We start from the raw sequence: 21,554 nt of genomic DNA, 5'->3' as shown, positions 1-21,554 counted from the left end.
TTTTTTTTAATCCTTTTATTCTCTTTAAAAAAATGAAAAGTAACCTATAGCTGTGGTCGGATCCTTTTTTGTTAAAAGAAAAATGACATATACAAAGGGAAACAAAAGAGTTGTAGCTCAGTTTAACTAGTAGCCATTTGGGGTGATAGGATAGTAGGTGACCTTTGTCATTTTATATATTTGCGGAAGTATTGTTCTTAACATCCACTTCTGAAGTTCAAGAATTTGACATCTGCTATTTCTTGATCAGATCTTGATATTTGCTCAAATTATGTTTTGCAGAAAGTGTATAGGCAGCAACAGAACAGCAACTTATTCTTTCTTGCAGACAGAACAGAAATGCTTTCTGAAAGCAAAAGTAAGTTTTGGGGGGACAGTTGTTCTAGTATTTGGCATGGAAAGGCACATTTCCATGCTTTTTCTTGGAAATTCATAGTACCTCTGTTTTACTGCCTCTTTCTGAATGTTTGTATCTAAGGGTTAATAGTGGTTTACATTGGCCTCCCAAAGATGAATCTATAGGAAAAAATGCTGTGTTAAAAGTGCTAATTATTGGCCAGGGAGATGGCTCAGTGGAGTAAGCGCTTCCCTGGCAAGCGCAAGGACCTGAGTTCAATCCCCGGTTCCGCAAAAAAAATAAAAAAAGACCAGATGGAAAAGTGTTTCAAACAGTCTGGTTAAAACTAAACTAGCACTGTTAAAAAAAAAAATACTAATTATTAGCATGCACTTAAGAGTGACAACTGTTAGTATAAAAACTATTACACTATTTTCTACCTTTGTGGCATTGAGTAAAATACTCCAAGGTCAGAGCCTTCAGAGTTTATGTAAGATGGTATATGTAAAATACTGAGCCAAGTACTTGGATCAGAATAAGCAGTCAATGAATAGAAACCATTTTTCTAACAGGTCAACGTTCTTTGTTAGTAGCCAGTTATAAATTATTTCCAGCAATAACACTGGATGAACTCGTACAGTTTGATCTTGGTAGATAGCCTGTGTTATCCTGTGGGTTTATAGGTAAAAGTCTAAGCGTTTGTATTTTACTTAATATTTTTTTCTTTTTCTCTCCCACAGATGTCTTAGATGAACTGAAAAAAGAATACCAAGAAATAGAAAACTTAGAGAAGACCAAAATCAAGAAATAAGACACCGTAGTGCTGAGTGTGGTGGTGTACACCTGTAATCCTAGCACTTGGGAGGCTGAGGCAGGAGAATTGTGAGTTTGAGACCAGCCTGAGCTACAAAGTGAGCTCAAGGCCAGCCTGAGCTGCATAGCAAACCCCTGTCTCATAAAGACAAAAAAGAAAAGAGTCATGCTGATTTCATAGAACAATGTGTGGCATTTGCTGTTCTGTAAGCTTTTCTGTTGAGCATTTCAAGAAAGACTTAAAAGAAGATTTACTATATAATCTGAAACGGCGGGGACCTGACAGTGATAAACAGTTGTTAAAATCTGCTGTCAACTACCAGTGTTTATTTTCTGGTCACGTCCTTCACTTGAGAGGTGTTTTGACCACCCAGCCTGTGGAAGATGACAGAGGCAATGTGTTCTTATGGAATGGAGAAGTCTTTGGTGGAGTAAAGGTTGAAACTGAAGAGAATGATACTCAAATTATGTTTAAATATCTTTCCTCTTGTAAGAGTGAAGCTGATATCTTGTCACTGTTCTCAAAAGTAGAGGGTCCTTGGTCTTTTATATATTATCAGGCATCTAGTCATCACTTATGGTTTGGGAGGGACTTTTTTGGTCGCCGTAGCCTGCTTTGGCAGTTTAGTAATTTGGGCAGGAGTTTCTGTATCTCTTCTGTTGGTGCCCAGATATCCAGAGGGACAAAGCCTTGGCAGGAAGTTCCAGCAGCTGGCATTTTCAGAACTGATCTAAATTATGCAGCCAGTTCCAGATATGTGATTTTAAATTTCTATCCTTGGAAACATATCTCTGAGGAGAATGTTACTGAAGAATGTATTACTGTCCTGACTCAAATTTCAACAGACTTACCAGCATTTGTATCAGTGGTGATGAATGAAGCCAAACTGTATCTTGTAAAACCTGTTGTTCCTTTAAATATGATGTCATGCCAGGCTTCACCAGAAACTCATTGCAGAAAAATATCCAGCGTCCCACCTACAAGAGAGACACTTCAGGTCTTTTTCACAGATGAACACATGAGAAGAGTAGTCCACCAGTTCCTTGACATCTTGAGTGTTGCAGTCAAGAGACGCGTCTTGCATTTACTGAGGGACAGAGACCTGCCACCAAATGTAATTTTAAAATCTTGTGATAGGAAAGCAAATGTTGCAATCCTGTTTTCTGGGGGCATTGACTCCATGGTGATTGCAGCCCTCACCGATCGCCATATCCCCTTGGATGAGCCAATTGATCTTCTTAATGTGGCTTTCATGATGAGAGAAAAGACCATGCCAACTCACCTTAATAGACAAAAACAGAAAGATCACTGTGAAACACCTTCTGAAGAATTCTCCACGAATGCTGGTGCTGTTGATGGTGATTGTCTTGATGATAAAGTCCCAGATCGGATCACGGGAAGAGCTGGACTAAAGGAACTGCAAACTATTAGTCCATCTCGAGTCTGGAATTTTGTTGAAATCAATGTTTCACTGGAAGAACTGCAAAAACTAAGAACAACACAAATTTGTCACTTAGTTCAGCCCTTGGACACAGTGTTGGATGACAGTATTGGCTGTGCAGTCTGGTTTGCATCTAGAGGGATTGGTTGCTTAGCAACTCCAGAGGGGACAAAATCATATCAGAGTGCTGCAAAGGTATGGCCTAGTACTTCTGCTCAGAAAAACTCTAGACACCTCCTTTTGACCCAGAGCTGTTAGCACTTAAATTCCAAGAGTATTGCATATTTTGTTTACATTTAATTTAAAAGGATAAAGTATATGCTTTATTTAAAGTAGGCATAATTTACTATTTTCTGATCTTGCAGTTTTTCTCCAAAAATACAATTAGGGCCTAATTTTTTTAGCTTTGCTTTTTTGCATAGTAGGGCATGATTTCATAGGGATTTTTTAAAACTTTTCTAGGTACTTCTCACAGGCATTGGTGCAGATGAACAGCTTGCGGGTTATATGCGTCATCGTGTCCGCTTTCAGACCCTGGGACTGGAAGCACTGAATGAGGAAATAGCAATGGAGCTGGGCCGGATTTCTTCTAGAAATCTTGGTCGTGATGACAGGGTTATTGGTGACCATGGAAAGGAAGCAAGGTAATTCTCATTAATTGAATGTTTTCTCAGGTATTTTAGTAAAAACAGTAGGCTATCAAAGGCCTGTCCATTTAAGTTTCTTTTTCTTTGGAGTTTGGTCCCATGAATAACCGGGACAGCAGTAATCTTGTGGCTTTATGATTATAAACACGGAAGCATAGGTGGGAGGAGCCAGAGGAGCAGTTGTTTATTGAAACTCATTCTCCAAAAACTATTTTTTTCAGTTAGATCTCCATGTAATAGAATGTATAATTATCTATAAAACTACGATGAAAAAGACTGTGAAAGTAAAACTGTGGTGATATACCAAGAAAAGGTATTTACAGGGTATGGTTTGACTTTAGATATTTACTCTTCCCAGTAAGAGTACCATATAAGCCCAGGCTTTCTCTTGTGGTGTTACAGATGGCATCTCAGGAGTTTGCACCTTATCTACAACACAGTGCTGGTGGTAGTAAACAAGTACTTGAATAAAGCTTTTTTAGACATTAAGGGTGAAGGATGGTATGTGCATAAAGAAGAGAATCCTGCTTAATAATTTGCGAAGTGGCTTAATACAAGGGTACGAGCATGTACCCAGTTGTTACGCTTATATTGTCAGTATTCTGTCCTAGTTTTCAAGATTTCCTTACAGATGACTAATACCACACTATAAAGTCTATAAAGGAAAACCTTGATGGCTGTGAGAGAGAAAGCCCAAGAGGAGAGGAAAGGAAAGAATGAAAGAAATTTAATCCATCAGTCATTTGGGTCACAGTGAAAGGACTTTAGTTCCTCTAGTGAATACATTTAATTGTAAAGGCCCCATATGAAGGTATTGTTACCTCAGATAAAAATGCTTATGAAAATTGTTTAATACACCGGATATGAGTGATTAATTTATATATCTTGGCATACATTTATCAGTAATCTACTTGATAAATAATTATTGTACACTTAACAGTACTTTATTTTTATAAAATACCCTGTAGAACAAATTCCTTTACCCTTTTCAATCTTTCTACTTGAGCTAGAATGAAATACAAGGAAACATTAGTGTAACTGCATTGCATTCTGAGGAACTGAAAGGGTGAAAAAGGGGTTAAAGTCTTACTAACAGTAGAGTTCTGAGAGAAAATAGAGATGCAGATAGGGCGGGAAGTTTTTTAAAAAATCTTAACATTTTGTTATGTGACATGTTTGTCACCATTTGAGCATTTTAAAGTATAATTAGACAGTTTTGATACCACAAATTAGTGCTTCATAAGTCCAAGAATGTGGAGCCCTTCTGTATTTATTTCTTACCCCTAGAGAAAGTTCAGAGGTGAGACACAGACTGGATTCTGTAGCTAACCAAGGTCATACCTGTTTTCAAGGCATCCCCGCCAATATCATGTGAAACAATTTGAAATTAGTTCTTGACACCATGGACCTAATTTATTCTTAAATTGTATTCTAACATACATAGTCCTATGCTGTGAAACACTTTTAATTTATTTACATAAATTATGTGAATATATGTAGATAACCATTAACAGGTTGATTTATATTTTCATATAGTAGTTATTTTATCTGTTTATTTTAGATTTCCATTTTTGGATGAAAACGTCGTGTCCTTCCTAAATTCCCTACCTATCTGGGAAAAGGCAGACTTGACTTTACCCCGTGGAATTGGTGAAAAGCTAATTTTACGTCTTGCTGCTGTGGAACTTGGTCTTACAGCCTCTGCCCTCCTGCCAAAACGGGCCATGCAGTTTGGATCCAGAATTGCAAAAATGGAAAACAATAAGGAGAAGGCATCTCACAAATGTGGAAGGCTCCAAGTCATCTCTTGAGAAAATCTTTCTTTTGAAAGGGAGACTAAATTATGATATGATTTCATAGTGGTACAATATTTACTGAAAGTTACATAAAAATAAAATATTGCTCTGCTTTATTGTAATGGTTTTAAAGCTTCCTGTGGCAAAGCTTCTAAAACGCTTGGAATTTGCTGACAAGTGTCTTGTTACAGTGAATGCCTTTTGATTACCATGGCAGTGAGGCAGTTGATGGTGGGATTCCCTGGATGACCTCACAATGGGCCGAATGACCAGAAAGACTGTGTATAAGTGAACTGGAACTTGGGCCCCATGTGCAGACTTCTGGGGAGCCGTTGAGGTGGGCTGGAGGTAAAGATGAAGATCTGTTAAAACTTACAGGATTTGGGGCTGGGGAGGTAGCTCAGTAGAATAAGTGCCTGCCTGGCAAGTGCAAGGTCCTGAGTTCAAAACTTTTACAGGATTTGATGAGTTCCCAGTTTGTTGGACCCAGGGATGTCCTAGGAGGGAACCTGCCCAGAGTGTGCATGGAAGCTGTTCTGTGCCTTCTCACCCCCAAATACCTTGCCATCTGTATCTTGTACCCCGCTGTCCTAAGCTGCATCCTTTAAGATAAACCACTAAATTACTTACAAAATTCAAATTTCTATAAACCAGCCTAGCAATGTCATAGGAACCCCATCCCCTAACTGGTTGGTCAGAAGTTCCAAGTTAAGGTTGACATTTAAAGCATGGGTCAGTCTTGTGGGGCTAAGTCCTTCCCTCCCGGGGTCTGACATTTAATTCCAAGTATGTAATCAATTGTAATCAGTTGAGAACACCCAGGTGATGTTCAGAGCCAGCACTGGTGTCAGAAGTGTGTGAGGGTGAAGAGATTGAAGGATTTTCCAGACTAATTTCATGGTAGCTGCATCCAGAGAAGACTCGATTTGCTATTGTTAAGTCGTGATCTGGGACCTTGGTTTACATAGGACTTTGATGGATGAGAGCACTGCAGTTTGGAGAAGCTAGACCCCTCGCTTGAGGCTCACCCCTGAGCAGTGCTTAGTACATCTGTTTAGACAATGCATTTTCCTACTTAAAGAACTTTTAAACACTGCTTTAAACCTCATTCTGCCCCACAAATCTCACCTGTGTCCCATTCTTAATGACTCCGGCTTTTTGCAGAGCACAAAGGTGGGGAAAGAATTGCTTCCTCTTCCCAGCACAAAGCTCCCCGGCCCCAGCCCTCTTAATTTTTTAATTTTGAGATTGAGTTTCACCAAGTCGCCCCAGCTGGGCCACTTGAGATCTTCTTGCCTCAACCTCCCAGTGTGTTGGAATTACAGACATATGCCACCATGCCCGCTCCCCAAAACTTTCAACAATAAAAATATATTTCAGTTCTGGAGGCCAAAGTCCAATATCCAGTCAAGTCGGGGCTGGTGCCTGAGCCTTCTCTCCTTGGGCTACAGCTGACCTCGTCTCTGGCCACGTGGTGCTCCTGTGCATGAAGGCGCCCAGGTGTCTCACCCCATCACATCTGGGACCCACCGTGCCTGGCTCAGCCGGGGTTCCCTAAGGGCAAGGGAAGGAATGATGGTGAAGGTGAGATTCCAGCTCAGAGCCCCGCAAAGCCTGGTGATTTCGCTGCCACCACTGTTTCGTGTTTAAGCAAAATCAGAGGCACCAGCCTAGCCCGAGGCCGCGCGGCTTCTAAAGGGGCCGCGAGCTGAGTGGTAGTCAGCTGCGCGGGACAGGCGGCGGCCCTCTCACCGGCGCCCAGTCCTCGAGCGGGCCCCCACCTCAGCGCCCCGGGGACCAACGACTCAAACCCGCGCCCGCAGTGCGCCGCCGCCACCGAGGGGCAGCGAGAGGCCGCTCCAAGCGGCAACCGTCCCAGGCCTCCGGGACACCGGGACCCAGCTTCTCTCTCCTGGACAAGAAAGAAGGCTTTCACTTCAGAGTAGGCTTCTCTTTCTCCTCGCCCTTCCCCGAGCTGGTGTGATCATGGCTCTTGGCCTTGTGACACACCGGGTTCTGATCACGCGAGGTGTGAAACCTGAGATGAGCCCTGTAATCTCCATATTTGCATCCACGAAGTGGGCAGAAATAAAGTCTGCCCTCTGGACGGGGCTCCCCAGGGCAGCAGGAGACTCAGGTTCCCTGGTCCCTCCGGAGCTGACAGAATCCCACTGTGGGGTGGGATCCTGGAAGACATTTTCACAAGTGCCAGGTGATTTTAATATAGGTTAAATTTTGAGAACCATTGTCATCGTGGAGATGGACTGCATGAAATAAGCAGAAATGCTGTACGTCAGTGCCTGGCAAATGGTAGATGCTCAGTCGAGGACAATATGGTTACTCCAGAGACACAGAAGCATTTAGTTACTACATAAAACCAAAGGTTAGACTGCAAATAGAGCTCAATGATAGAGCACTCGCTTAGCATGTCAGCGCTCCTAAGGCTGGAACCTTGGCATCACCAAGTGCAAAAAAAAAAGGAAGAAAGGGAAAAGAATTAGGTATTTCCTGTCTGCCCTTTAAGCAGATCCTTACTTTCTTTAAAACTTTGGAGAGATGCGTACCCAAAAATCCTCTCCAATGGTAATACTGTAGGCCAACAGCAGTTGCTTCTTGTATATAAACTTAACGTTTTTTTGACATGCAGTCCCCTGTTACTTAACAACAGGGACACATTCTGAGAAGCATATCACACTATTTCATTGTGTTGTCATCATAGAATGTACAAACTAAGATGCTACCGATGGCGAGGCAGTCTACTCTATGAGGCAGCATTGCCTGGGCAGCCTGCTGCTAACAGAAACGTAATGCAGCATACGATTGTACTTTGCTGTATCTTTTGTCTCTCTGAAAAGAACAGCATGATTATAGGTCTTACAATTTTAATTATTTTAATTCAGATTTTAGCTTCTGCTGCAACTAGTTTAAAACAGAAAAAAAAAAAAACTAGTCGTCAATTGACCTTAGAAAAATAACCTTCAGTAAAAACAGATTTATTTCTAGGGTACTGCAGATTCATGATCCTGTTAATTTTTATTACTTTTCTTTTACCCGTTGCAGAAACTTCAAAAGGGATGCACTAGATTTAATTGAAAATGTTAAGACTGCCCAAAAAAGGATTACCTAGAATTGATCAAGCTCAAGACGAAGAAACCTACCTTGAAAATTTAGCAGTACAGAGAAATGCTTCTGCTTTTTTTGAAAATTACGATCGCAGTGAAATACAAGAGTTACTAACCACAGCATTAGCCAGCTGGTTGTCTACAAAAGAGGATGGCCGATCACAGCTAGAATTCCCAAGTGGGATTATGAGTCAAATGAATAACGTAGGATTCTCCACCGTGATCCTACTGATGCCTGCCGACCCCACCGCCCTCTTAGACTATAGAGAGGTCCATCAGATCATAAGGGAGTTGGCTGTTGGAATTTATTGCTTAAATCAAATTCCTTCAATCAGCTTAGAAGCTAATTATGATCAGAGTTCTTCCTGTCAGTTACCTCCAGCTTATTTTGATACCAGAATTGGGCAAATTCTGATCCATATTGACTACATGCTGAAAGCACTATGGCATGGAATATACATGCCCAAAGAGAAACGGACCAGGTTCTCTGAAATGTGGCGTACCATCTTCGACATTGATCCAGATGGGAAGCCTCAAACCACTAAAGATATTTTTGCAGAGTTTAATTCATCAGGTAAGAGACTTTTGCACTTCTTATTTTTATTAGAAGCCATTTTTAATTTTAAAAGTAATTTATCTGTGCCTCAGGTACTATATTCATTTTTCTTGATAAAAAACATTTGTAACGTTAGCCATCACTTCTAAAAGGAGGTTTTCTTTAAACTTCAAGAAATGTTTTAATAAAAACTCTAATTTTTAAAAAAAAAAAATCACTGAATAGCCAGGAGTGATGGTGCACACCTGAAATCTCAGCACTTAGGAGCCTTGGGCAGGAGGATGGCAATGAATTCTAGGCCTGCTTGGGCTGCAGCAGAGAGGTCAAGGCCAGCCTGCACTACACAGTGAGACACTGTCTCAAAACAAACCTAGAAATCCATGAAAAATTTTACATCATGCATCTTGCCTCTTTCATTTTAATCTCCAATTTCTACAGACGAGATTAGCATCCAAATTACCTAATAAAGAGTTTTCAGTTGATTCTTTTTATTTTACAGAGCTTATGCAGGAAAATGAATATATGTCCAAGAAAAGAGTAGAATTGAAGAGCAATGAAGAAAATCTCCAATCTTGGGAGCAAAGTGATTACCAGACTGGTCAACTTTTCACACTGGAGATTTTATAAACTTCAAAACAAACAAAAAACAAATGTTAGAGGAATCCACCTTAAGAATGAACATGCCTTAGTAATCTAGGTCTTGGTATTTTAGTAGCTTTGGTTTCATGAGCATGTATTCTTAGTTATCTAATTTTGAGTTTCCTCCTCCATCAAGGTTATACTTCTCTATAGCCTGAATGGGCCTGCCAGGTAGCTCACTCGATTAAAGCACCTGCTTAGGCTGAGTGCAGGAAGAGGGTCCAATCCCCAGCACCACAAACCATGCTGGCCCCGCCCCCAGGGCACACTGAGAGCGCAACTGAGACTGGGCGTGGTGGTCCATGCCTGTAATCCCAGTGCTTGGGAGGCTGAAAATAGGAGAATCACTACGAGTCTGATCTGTGGAGTGAGACCCTGTAGAACCTGTACTAGCTACACTTAAAAAAAAAGAAAAAGAAAAAGAAAGATATTCTATAGCTTGAATATGTAAACAATAGCTGCCACTAAATCTGGTGCACCCACTCCAGTTTATGTAAATTTTTGTCAAAGTTTAAAAAAAAAATTCCCATGTTACTTTGCAGCAGCCAAATGGAGTGAGGATGCGCTGCGGCCAGCTGCTGCCATTATCAAGTACACCTAATGACTTCCTAGCTTGATTACCAGACTTTCTGGGCACAGGCTAAAAAAAAAAAAAAAGATCTTGATTTTTGTAGATTGGTGTTGGAATTTCACAGGACTTTGGAGCAAACTGATAGATTTTATTACATCTGAAACTGGAAAAAGATGACAGCTCATCTTTCAAGAATAAATTGATAGGTCAGGGAGATAGCTCAGTAGAATAAGCACTTGCCTGGCAAGTGCAAGGTCTTGAGTTCAATCCCTGGTACTGCCAAAAAAAAAAAAAAAAAAAAAGAAAAAAAAAATGAAAGAAGAAGAAGAAGAAGGAAAAAAAGAATAAATTGATATCCAGATGGTTCATTTTTGGCTTTTCTAAGGAGGAAACTATTGATCTGTGTAGTGCCAACAGGCTGCCTATTTTTGTTTGATATTCAAAATAAAATAATTTCAATCTTCAGTTCATTTCTATACATTATCTTAATATGGAAAGGGTTTTTTTTGTTTGTTTGTTTAAACTCACTGGGCAGAAAAAGATCAATCCTCTCCCCTAAGTAGCCAGATTTCCCTTGGCCAAACAGAGCTGATAACTGAGGCTTTTAAAAGGTAAATCATGTGGAAACAAACTACTTTCACTTGAATTGGACATATAATTGGGGAGAAAATTATCTGAAAAAAAAATTTGAGTTTGTCATTGTAGGTCTATGTACTACAGAAAATATTTTAAAATGCAAATTTGTTGTTTCTTAGCTTCTCAATAAAACAAAGAATTATAATCATTAGAACATTTAACACAAGTAATATGGTAAGCTCCTTTCATGGGGTTGTTATCTGACCTCTTCTCTGTCATTGATGGTTAAATCAAATATTAGATATATGCATGTTTATAAAGGACTCCAGCTTGATTTATTCATTTTATAAATGTTAGTTCAATTTTTATTTCTTGTGTTTCTTTGAAACACAAAAAATAAGTCTAGTTGGCAAGAACAGGTAGTAAAATTCTTGAGTACAAATTCCATGCATATAGGGCCCTCAACTGCCTTGATGATCACTGGAAGTTTAGTGCTTAACACAGGATCTGACACAAAGTATTTGAACATGAGCAAAAATGTGTTAAATTGCATTAAATGGATGGAGTTGAACCAGCAAATCATGACATGAGTAAGAAGTACCTTGCCTGTTTAGTTGGTTTCTCCCATTCCCAGTGGGTGAGGTCAGAGAATAAGCCTAGCTTTGGTGTTTGAGATGGACTCAAAGGTTGTTAATGAGAGAACAGCCCCTCAACCAGGGTGTTACCGTACTTTCACATTAGAGGGCATCACAGCAGAAGAAAGAAACTAAATTTTCCTGTAGATCTGCCTCAAGGCTTTGAATATTCCCAGGTGCCATTCTCCAAGGTATCTAGGTACAACAGCTGCAATGGGTGGTCATCCCCAGCCCTCACCTCCAGTAGGACACACCACTCAACATCTCCACCGGGCCCCTCCAGAGCTGTTAGGACCTGAAATACAGAGGTGTTTGTTTGCTACCTGTGCTATTGACTGTTTCTGTGCCTGGCCTGCTATGAAATTCCAATGCTTGAGAATAATGTTTGATGACAGGAAAGCAGTGTGATTCACCGGCTGTGGCCTGGGTTTCCAGATGTGTTGTTTAGACAACACAGTATATGTGCTTCGCAGCCTCGGTTAACCTACAAGAGTTCAGTCTCTTGAAGATGGTGTCTCCATATTGCAATGACAGCTTAGATAGCTCATAGCTTCCATTTTTATGCCGGTTGTTCAAATCTTGAAAGAAGGTTCTTAATTTAATAGATAAAAGGAAGGGAAAAGTTCTCCCTCCCCAGGGGAGAACTGCTAAGTGGTGTTGGTAAAGTTGGCACTAGTGCCATCTGGGTGGGTGTTTCATCATAATTAGTTTACCAGAAGGCTCTCAATCTACCTTATGTGTCTAGTTTCCCTTATTAGCAAAAAGAAGTTTATACTATTAGGCCTCAAAAAGCATAATATAGACTAGGCGTGGTGGCACACTCCTGTAATCACAGTGCTTGGGAGGCTGAAAACAGGAGGATCACTATAAGTCCAGTCTGTGTAGTGAGACCCTGTAGACCCTGCACTAAATACAAAAAAAAAAAAAAAAAAAAAAAAAAAGGCAAAATATACTTTCAAAGAAAAAGATTAAGCCAGGCAAGGTGGCTCATGCCTATAATCCCAGCACTTGGGAAGCTGAGGCAGGAAGATCATTGCAAATTCGAGACTAGCCTAGGCGACAAAGTAAGCTCAAGGCCAGCCTGCACTGCATAGTGAGAACTTGAGAGTTTGTCTCAAAAATACCAAAAAAAAAAAAAAAAAAAAAAAGGCTGATTCATTGATTGAGGGACTATCGCACTTTCCTGTTGTTCTTCCATACTTTATTAGCACAGGATCTACAGGGGCTCACTACATAGATTGGATTTGTAGTGATCCTCCCATTTTCAGCCTCCCAAGTGCTAGGATTACAGGTGCCCGCCACCACACCCAGTCTCAGTCACCATCCCAGTGCACACAGAATGCTGGGGATTGAACCCCCTTCCATATTTTTCTTGATAAAAAATAGGAATTAGATTATTATGTTACTATGGCTTTATGTTTCTTTCTGTAAACAAGAATAGCTCTTAGAGGAATAATTAGAAGAACTCTATATATTAAAAGCCCGCTGGTTTTTATCTTCTCTCTTTATGGACCTATTCATTCATCTCCTTTTCATCTTAGTATTTTTATTACAGCTCATTGTTGTTACTTCAGCCCAGCAGGATTTTTCCATTATGTTTTTATAGTAAACCTAGCAGGATTTCAAGATGGAAGTCCATGTTCAGTTGGGGTATTTATCTGGGAGGAAGCCAAGCATGGAGTTTCACTGTCTAAAACTTTTCTTTTTTACTGTGAAGGGTTGATTGACATCACAGAGGATCCAGACTTTAGTGGAATCTATGATCAAGACCTGAATGAAGATCCAACGTATGATCCTAACAGCCCTGAAGAAAAGGCTGTGTTTATGAAATATGCCGAAAATATTCTCCTGAAATTGACATTCAGCACCACACAAGTTCAGCAGTGTGAAAATGTCTTCATCTTTGAGGCAGCCTATTGGCTTACCAACGCTATCAAATATACTCAGGATTATCTTGATATTTGTACCTATCAGAGACTGCAGCAAAGATTATATCTTCAGAAAAAGATTATTCAAAAACACTTTGAGAAGAAAAAAGAAATCAGAAGAGGGATAAGCTACCTAAAGTTGATATGTTTTCTGGTTCCATTTTTACTAAGTTTGAAAAAGAAGATGAAAGTCCCATATTTAAATAGCCTGCTACCGCCTTTTTCAGGTAGGATATCACCAAAAATCAAATACAAAATAGTATGTGTATGTAATAAATGCATATCTAAAGCCAATTTGTTCTAGTATATACTTCAGGTTTATAATAACAAATTTAATGTTTCCAGTGTAATTAAAATATTTGGCACACATACATACATAGCATTTATATATACTTATGCTTATTATAAAAACTACTAAAAGACTTAAATTCTAAATAAATATTGCATATGTTCATCTAAATTACTCTGTAAATTCAATACAATTCTATTCAAAGTCCATATCGTATTTCTTCCTAAAGTTTACAAATTGAATGATTTTTCATTTCTTAAAAACAGATGGAGGGCTGACCAAATAGCTCAGCGGGTTAAAGTGCCTACAAGCAGGCACAGGTGCAGGGGTTCGATCCCCAGGTCTGCCATGCCAGCCCCACCCCTGGGGTGCACTGAGATGGCAATTGAGACTGGGCATGGTGGCTCGTGCCTGTAATCCCAGCTCTTGGAGGCTGTAAACGGGAGTCTCACTGTGAGTCCAATCTAGTAGTGAGACCCTGAATACCCTGTAGGCCCTTCCCTAAAATACAGAAAAAATATTAATAAAAATAAAGACAGATTGAAGCATATTAAAACTTTAGTGATTAAATGAAAGAATATCCGCATTTTAATAAACAAATGGAACAACAAATGTGAATTAAGAGCTGCTTATACGGAAGAAGCGTTTGCTGTCACAGAGCTTGGTAGGACTGCACTGCAAACTCTCCCTCTACCCAGACCAACACACAATGTATCCATTTCATTGGTGTCCAAACATGTAGGCTTCTAATGAGGATCCTTTACAGATGGCAATTTTGGTAGAAATTTTGCAAATCATTCAGTAAAATTTTGTGACATAAGAATTCCTAGGTGATAATTAGCTCTGTTATCTGTGAATTGTTTTAAAATGGAATCAGGATAGTGTCCCATGGGTGCACATATGTGTGTGCGTGTGTGTCTGTGTATGTATAGAATTGGAGGGGCTTTGTAAATGGCATGTTAGCTGTATTCTCAATGTTTTCTTACATAAGCTGTTGAAAGCAAGCAGGACTACATATAAAGTTAATTCTATATGGTCAGATTAGGGCATATTATTCTTTGCATTTCCATGTACTGTTTATATTTCTTAAAATACATTACAGGCTTTATGTGTTGAAAGCATTTATTAACCAGTCAAAATATTGAATAAACTTAATCCTCACTAGTCTTTTACAAAGTTTCTTTTAAAAATGTTTTATGTGTGATTTGCTGCTGTTGTTGCTTTTTTTTTTGGTTTTGTTTTTTGTTTGGCGGAACTGGGGATTGAACTCAGGGCCTTGCACTTGCCAGGGAAGCGCTTATTCCACTGAGCCATCTCCCCAGCCCTTATGTATGATTTGCTACTTTCAAGAAATACAGGCCTTTTTTTCATATAGGAAATATCTACCTATTTCTTTATAGTATGCCTTTTTTATGTAATGTATTTGGTACAGGGTCTCACTACACAGCTCAGACTTATAGTGATCCTCCTGTTTTCAGCCTCCCCAGCTCTAGGATTACAGATATGTACCACCATGCATGGCATAGATGGCTGGCTCAGCTTGCCGCAGGGTGTATAGTGTGCCTTTTACTAAGCTAATTCAGGTGTTTTGTTTATTTAACCAAAGGCTTTCTAAGACACAAAATTTGAAGTCTTTTCTGGTCATGGAAGGTAAGATACTAGAATCTTGAGCACATTTATAGAAATCAATAAGTAGAAAAATGTTTTATACTTTTACAATGTCTGTACAATGAAACACTACCAAAAGTGCCCAAGGTGTTTGATATAAACAATTTTAATGTTCAAAATCTTATATACAGTGGCTGAGGAGATAGCTCAGTAGAATAAGCACTTCCCTGGCAAGTGCAAGGGTCTGAGTTTAATCCCCAGTTCTGCCAAAAAACAAAGACAAACAAAAAATACCTCATATATATATATATATATATATATATATATATCAAACATAGATTTTTTTATATACTATAAGTAATAAGATCTTACTTTCATGTGGATTTTTTTTTTACTTTGTGTACATCACTGAGAATTTAGACCTCTAAAATATATTTACATTTGTTCACTTTTTAAATAAAAGTTTGTTTTCATTTTGGGAGATGATAAGGTCAAGACAGAGCGAGAACTGCCTCCATTTATTTATGGACGAGATTTTAAATGCCAGAACTTTCACTACAAGGAGAATCAGTACTTTCATGTTCATGGAGGAATTGAATTTGACATCACCACCCCTTCAATTGAGAATGCTTTGGACGATTTTAAGGTTTAAATTATTGTTGTTCCTGAAGTAGTTTGTTGTTTTGTAACTCTTTGTCTCCTATTTTGCAACCAGAAAGTGCTTCTGTCAACACAAGTGCTATGTAGGTGTCCAGAGAATTGTCCTCGTGACTCTGAGTTGTTCACAAGTCACTTTAACATAATGAATTAGAAGCAGCTCCACCTAAGGAACTGTGCTGGTGTCAGAGATAAAGTGATAGATAAGCTGCTTATGTACCTCATCGGCACAGAATTTCCAGACTTCTAATAGGCTGTGTTTCCCTTAGAACAGTTAAGCAAAAGGTGTGGTAGAAAATACTGAACTCCCTAGAAATAATCTCCCACTTTCCTCACAACCTGACACTAGAAAAAGGGCCCTTTAAAGTTTGACAAAATCAATCCTTCATCTGGAATTTCCTCTAAGTATTATGCATTTCAACTGCCATTGCTTTTCTGCCTTGACTGTATTACTTTCCTTTGTGGTTTTTCTTTATTTTCAAAGTAGGGATATAGGGACAGCAAGCTAGCTCAGCTGACTAAGAATCTACTTAGGCAAGGACAAGGACAGGGGTTTGATCCCTGCACCACATGCCATGCTGGCCCCACCCCCAGGCATGCTGAGCTGGCCACCCAGTCCAGGCCTGATGGCGCATGCCTATAATCCCAGCACTGGAGAGACTGAGACAGGAGGATTACTGAGTCCAAGCTGGGTAGTAAGACTCTGTACCACATATATTTTTTAAAAAACCAAAGTAGGGATAGCATATATGCTGTTACTTTCAAAGTCTTCTGGGATATTATATTTAAATTTTTCACTTAAATGTATAGATTTTCATATGAAAGAAGCTTTAGAAGTATTTAGATTTGTACAGAGATGGTTTAGTAACATAATTAATATTTTAGAACAATTTAGAAAGAATACGAGAGTGTGCTGCTAATACATTTAAAGAAGATTATGGATACAAAGAATATTACTCAATACCAGTCATGGAATTTTGTGGGAAAAGGTAAGGAACTTTTGGTAATTATTCAAACTAGCCACATATTACAGAGAACATGGAGCAAGCCAGGTCAAAACATAACAGTTTAACTCTGCATGGAGCTCCTAGAAGCTACTTAAAGCCCTAGGATGGAGAGGGTAGAAAAATAACGACCAATAAATGATGCACTCATGTGACAAGGCGCATATTAAGTGCTACAGTTACTACTTCCTGCACCTTGACACCTTCTGTACAACAATCCTTAGAACTTGTAATTACTTCATATAAAACAGTGGTTAAATCCTAATGAGGATGGGGATGAAACCTTGTGAGGCAGCTGAAGCAGCAGACCAGCACACCCCACTTTAGTTACATAAGCAATATGCTTTTAATTCCTCTTCTTCCAAGTCTTGTTGTGCCTTTTTTTTTTTTTAAAGTAGTACGTTTCCTCCAAGCAGTATTTCTAGCATCATTTATATGTTGTATTCTTGGATTTTCACATTTTAAGCACAGACTTTCAGAAAGAAGGACTGGAAATATCACTAATCCAAAGGAAATATTTGGATTAGAGATAGATATTTTAAAACATATAATAAGGTTTGCTTGCTTGCTTGTTTTAAAGAGAGGGAAGGAGTTAAGAGGACAGGACCAAGTCTGGAACTCTGTGGAACAGTGACCTTTAGGGAGGGTGGGGAGAGGTAGAGCAAGGAGAAAGAGCAGACGAGGCTGAGAAGGAATGATGCAGGACAGGATTGTGTAGCATGAAAGGCAGGTATGGAAAATTGTAGGAATATGGAAAGAACTAAAAGAGCTCCCTCTAAATACAGCTATAATTTGGTAAGAGATTTTTTTTTTTAAATTTAAACGAGGCTGTTAGCCATGAGTTGAAGGATACAGTGGAGGAAAGTTAGCAAGATGGGAAGGTAAACATTACTAGTTTCTCTCAAGATGCAAGACAATGAGGAGAATAAAACAAGGCTAAGGGAGTATCAGAAGAATGGAGGAAAGGTGGGTTTTTCTCTTGAATGCTGCCTGGATGAACACATACTACCAGAGCTGAAGTCAAAGACCACTGGCACCTCTTGGAGGCAGGACACAAGGACACGTGACTAGCCCTTCCCCACCCCCACCCCCAGTCTGGCACTGTATCTGTGGGGTGTGGGTGAGACAGTTCTTATTTGTGTTGTTGTGGTCTGGTGTTAACTTGTGGGGAGGGGTCGTGGTTTGGAAGAATCCTTCAAAACAAACCCACCTCCATCAAAGCGCTGAGGTTTATTATGTTTTTAAAATTGGGGTTGAAGTGAAGATCAAGGAGCGAATTGGCCCCTGATTAATTTAATCAGTGTTTCCCTAAGACTTTCCTGTAACTGATCTACAGGGCCCACTTATTCTCCTGTAGCACTGAGAAAGGAGTTTCCTTAGCTTACAGTAGGGAAATCCCACCACCACTCCACCCTCCCCGCTTCCCGCTTTAGTACTCCACAACGGAGCACGTTTCTCAACACTCCTCGGAAACCTACCAGACCCCAAAGAGCAAAGCAAAGAGTCTTAGGAGAAGGACGCCACTGTTAATAATGTCATACTGTCAAAAAACAGGAGTTGCACCTAGACGAAAAGTCTAAGGAACTGAGACTTCCACTGACAGGGGCACCAGCAGCTGAGATGCTGGTCCACGGTTGAAACCTGGGTGTGGGGAAAGGTACCTCAGGGCGAGGTGGAGGAAGGCTACCGTTTTTCCTTGCTTGTGATGAGGAGCACCTCCCAGGCCACACACTAACTCAAAACCAAGTCGCTTTTCATTCCAGAGGGCCAGGAGCCAGGATTGCTGTGAGCTACCCTGACTGCACCTCAGGGATCTGATCCTCAGGGATCTGGTAGGTTGTGAGTTTCTTTAGTCCATAGCTGCAGTGAGTGAAAAGCCAGGATCCTGGGTCAGACTCGAAGCAAAGAACCCCCAAGAAATTATTGGCATAGCAAGAGGTGTGCAAGCAGGAGAAGAACCCTGAATTCCCTGAGCCAGAATTTGTGCTTCTGGAGACTTCTAAGCAGCGCCATGATAGGGTATGAGAAGGACAAAGCAGATCCAAAGAACCAATATGGAGAAGATACTTTTTATGTAAAAACTTGATTAATTACAGTTAGTAAATATGTCAGTAATATATTTACAATCAAGTACAATTTAAATTGCAGTTCTGTACTTAGTTATTATGGAAAAATCAACTTTTGCCAGCATAGAAAAACAAAGTAGCAAATCATTTCAAAATCTGAAAAACTTTTCTTTATTTTTTTATAGCTACTATGTGATCTATTTTGACCTTGAAATTTTCTATCAGCAACTGTACAAGACACAGTGGTGGGGAGCCATCAATGAAATAATGAACACTCTGAGGGTGAAAAGACTTCCACTGACTGATGCTCAATTACATGAACAATTTAAGAAAAAATTTGGTTTCAAAAAAGCTATGAAGTGCAAGGTATTTCAGTGACTCTCACATAATCCAATGTGAGAAGTTACATATTATCAATAAGTATATGTCTCCAATTTTTATCTCAAGGCTAAATAAGAGGTTAAATAAAATCTTCAATAGGATACAAAATTCCACATTTTATTAGATGAAAGCTATACTGTTTATTATTACAAACTTTTGGCATCATATGAAACAGCCTGTTAATGAATTGGATTATGAGTAATCTTAATGATAATGATTAATATTTATTATTAATATTTATTGATTAATATTTATTATTTATGTTGTCGTTCAGGCATTATTATTAAAAATTCTTTTAAGGTATTAATTATATTGTCATTCCTATTACACAAATGAGAAATTCAAGGGAGAGTTAAAACCTTTCCCCAGCAGCATAATGCATAAATGGCAGAAGCCTGCTTCAGACCTAGGAGTGAACCCAAGGGGCAAACCTAAATTCCTGCATCAAATCTGGACATCTACTCACAAACCTTGACCTAACAATTTCTGGAACTCCCCAATGTTTATACTGCTATTTACTCTCCATCTGTTTGTTTTAAAACTTTAATATCAGCTTAATTTTCAAATATCTAGTAAGGGATGCATAAAGAACAAAACTTTTACCTCTATTCAGAGACTTACGGAAGACGAACTAGTTCCATAGCTTTATCCTTCAAGTTGCTGGATATCTAGGTTGTCTTTAAATAAGGCAAGGGTAAAAAAATAAGGAAGGGGAACAGAGTGATCTTCATTTGTTTTTAAAGTATCTCAGAAGGTGTTTGTCTGTTCTGTTTTATCTGCAAAGAAGAAAGGTCTGCATCCTACCCTTTAACAACGAAAAACGCCTTCCCATACAGATATCTAAAGTTCTGAGTATTTCCTTCCACAGTAGCGCTGACAACTCTAGACTTTCCCACCGGGGAATCATGTGAGAGTGTGACTGTGCTGAACAATCACGTGATTTGGCTAACTTATTTTGGGTCATTTTTTTTCCTTAAAGTTAATTTTAAGTAGATTTAATGGTGACTATTTCAAAGCTAATTCTGCCCTCTTAATAATTTTAGAGTATACCATTTGGTCTGAAGTCTGCTGTCGAGCGAGGGCTGTCTGCGATTTTCCACACGTTTAGCCGGAAAACCTCAAGCTCCATAATCAATGTCTCAGATGAATCTGGGTACGCTATTTTCCACCACGCTGCTCTCCACAACCGAATTTCCATCATATGTCACCTGTGTGACGCTAACTTCAACGTCAACCAGAGGCGCTTTGTTATGTTCAGCCAAGGTACCTTGTAAATCTTTTTTTTTGCTCCGAATGCCTTCAGGCAGGTTTGGCTGGCTTGAGTTGTGGGGATCGAACCACAGCAACCTGAGCCTGACTGCTTTGTTGAAGCAGCCACTTAAAGAACTGAGCTAAGGGGCGGCCCCCCCTTGTAAATCTTTTAACCCTACAATATTTTCCTTATACTTACCTCTTATTCCACATTAAGAATACGTGTTGTTTTAAAGCAAGCTTAAAATTTTGTGTTGGTATCTTAAGCTGAGGGTTTTGTTTACCTAAGATCTCTTTTAGTTTTATTAAGTATCAATTGTTGCTGCGGAATACAGGATTGTATCTGCTTGCTTTGGCTCCTTCCCTTGAGTATTAGCTCCCTGCGGGGCAAGGATTTGGTCGACTTTGTTTGCCATGGTAAGCTTGTGTTCAGAAGAGAGCCTGAAGTTAGTAATTACTCACAAAATCTTTGTTGAATAAATAAATGCAGAATAGAAACTGGTAAGCACTAGTACAATTAATATATAGTGCTATGCTCTAGAAATTCAGAGAAAGAAAGTATGAATATTCATCAGATGCTGGTAGAATATTCTTATCCTTATTTCAACATTCTAAACTCAGGACTAGTTTCTTGATAGTACATATATTTAATCATAAAAACATTCTTTTATAATATTTATGATTAATAGCTCCTTTAAGGATAACCTAGTTTAAACTTTAAGAAGCCATCTTTGCTGATTGTTAAATATACATACATCTTTTTACATCGAATGGAATAAATTTGAGTAGCATAGAAAATAAAGTTACAAATGAAAATAGAGAGATTGTCAGGATAAATAAAGATAAATTGTCAGGAATGGGTGGTACAACAGTACTGATAAAAAGAAATGGTGATTTTATATTTTAATTAGATCAGCTACCGCAGTAAGCTATCTTAATTTTTTTTTTTTTTTTTTTTTTTTTTTTTTTTTTGCGGAACCAGGGATTGAACTCAGATCCTTACATTTATCTTAAATTTTTGCACCCACAAAACTAGTGTTATGCTTCAATCCTGCCTACTAGTAAATTCCAAACTCCAGCAGTGTGACTAAAATTTCTTACATGCTATGAAGGTTCATCTTTCAGTTGTAATTTTCAGTATAGAATAAAGCTAGTGGCCAAGGAGATGGCTCAGTAGAACAAGTGCTTGCCTGGCAAGTGGAAGGGCCTGAGTTTAATCCCTGGTTCCACACACAC

General features: G+C 39.1%; 2 protein-coding genes across 2 annotated transcripts in view; both read left to right on the top strand.

The window, feature by feature from the left end:
• The first annotated feature begins 1,239 nt into the window (after nucleotides 1-1,239).
• Asnsd1 (asparagine synthetase domain containing 1) lies at nucleotides 1,240-5,151 on the top strand. Its single transcript, XM_004628627.3, has 3 exons — nucleotides 1,240-2,787; nucleotides 3,055-3,236; nucleotides 4,801-5,151. Exons 1-3 carry the CDS (start codon nucleotides 1,336-1,338, stop codon nucleotides 5,048-5,050), a joined length of 1,884 nt encoding a protein of 627 aa, XP_004628684.2. The 5' UTR covers nucleotides 1,240-1,335; the 3' UTR covers nucleotides 5,051-5,151.
• A 98-nt stretch (nucleotides 5,152-5,249) lies between these two features.
• Nucleotides 5,250-21,554, top strand: part of Ankar (ankyrin and armadillo repeat containing) — a 54,233-nt gene continuing 37,928 nt past the window's right edge. Inside the window, exons 1-7 of the mRNA XM_023712335.1 lie at nucleotides 5,250-6,977; nucleotides 8,096-8,731; nucleotides 12,852-13,289; nucleotides 15,442-15,605; nucleotides 16,502-16,605; nucleotides 18,872-19,052; nucleotides 20,111-20,330. Coding sequence (XP_023568103.1) covers nucleotides 8,131-8,731; nucleotides 12,852-13,289; nucleotides 15,442-15,605; nucleotides 16,502-16,605; nucleotides 18,872-19,052; nucleotides 20,111-20,330 — 1,708 coding nt within the window. The 5' untranslated portion in view covers nucleotides 5,250-6,977; nucleotides 8,096-8,130. The remainder of the gene's footprint in view (nucleotides 6,978-8,095; nucleotides 8,732-12,851; nucleotides 13,290-15,441; nucleotides 15,606-16,501; nucleotides 16,606-18,871; nucleotides 19,053-20,110; nucleotides 20,331-21,554) is intronic.

Source organism: Octodon degus, unplaced genomic scaffold (genome assembly GCF_000260255.1).
Source record: "Octodon degus isolate 3935 unplaced genomic scaffold, OctDeg1.0 scaffold00025, whole genome shotgun sequence".
NCBI lineage: Eukaryota > Metazoa > Chordata > Mammalia > Rodentia > Octodontidae > Octodon > Octodon degus.
The sequence above is the reverse complement of the archived record's forward strand: the minus strand, read 5'-3'. Positions and strand labels throughout refer to the sequence as shown.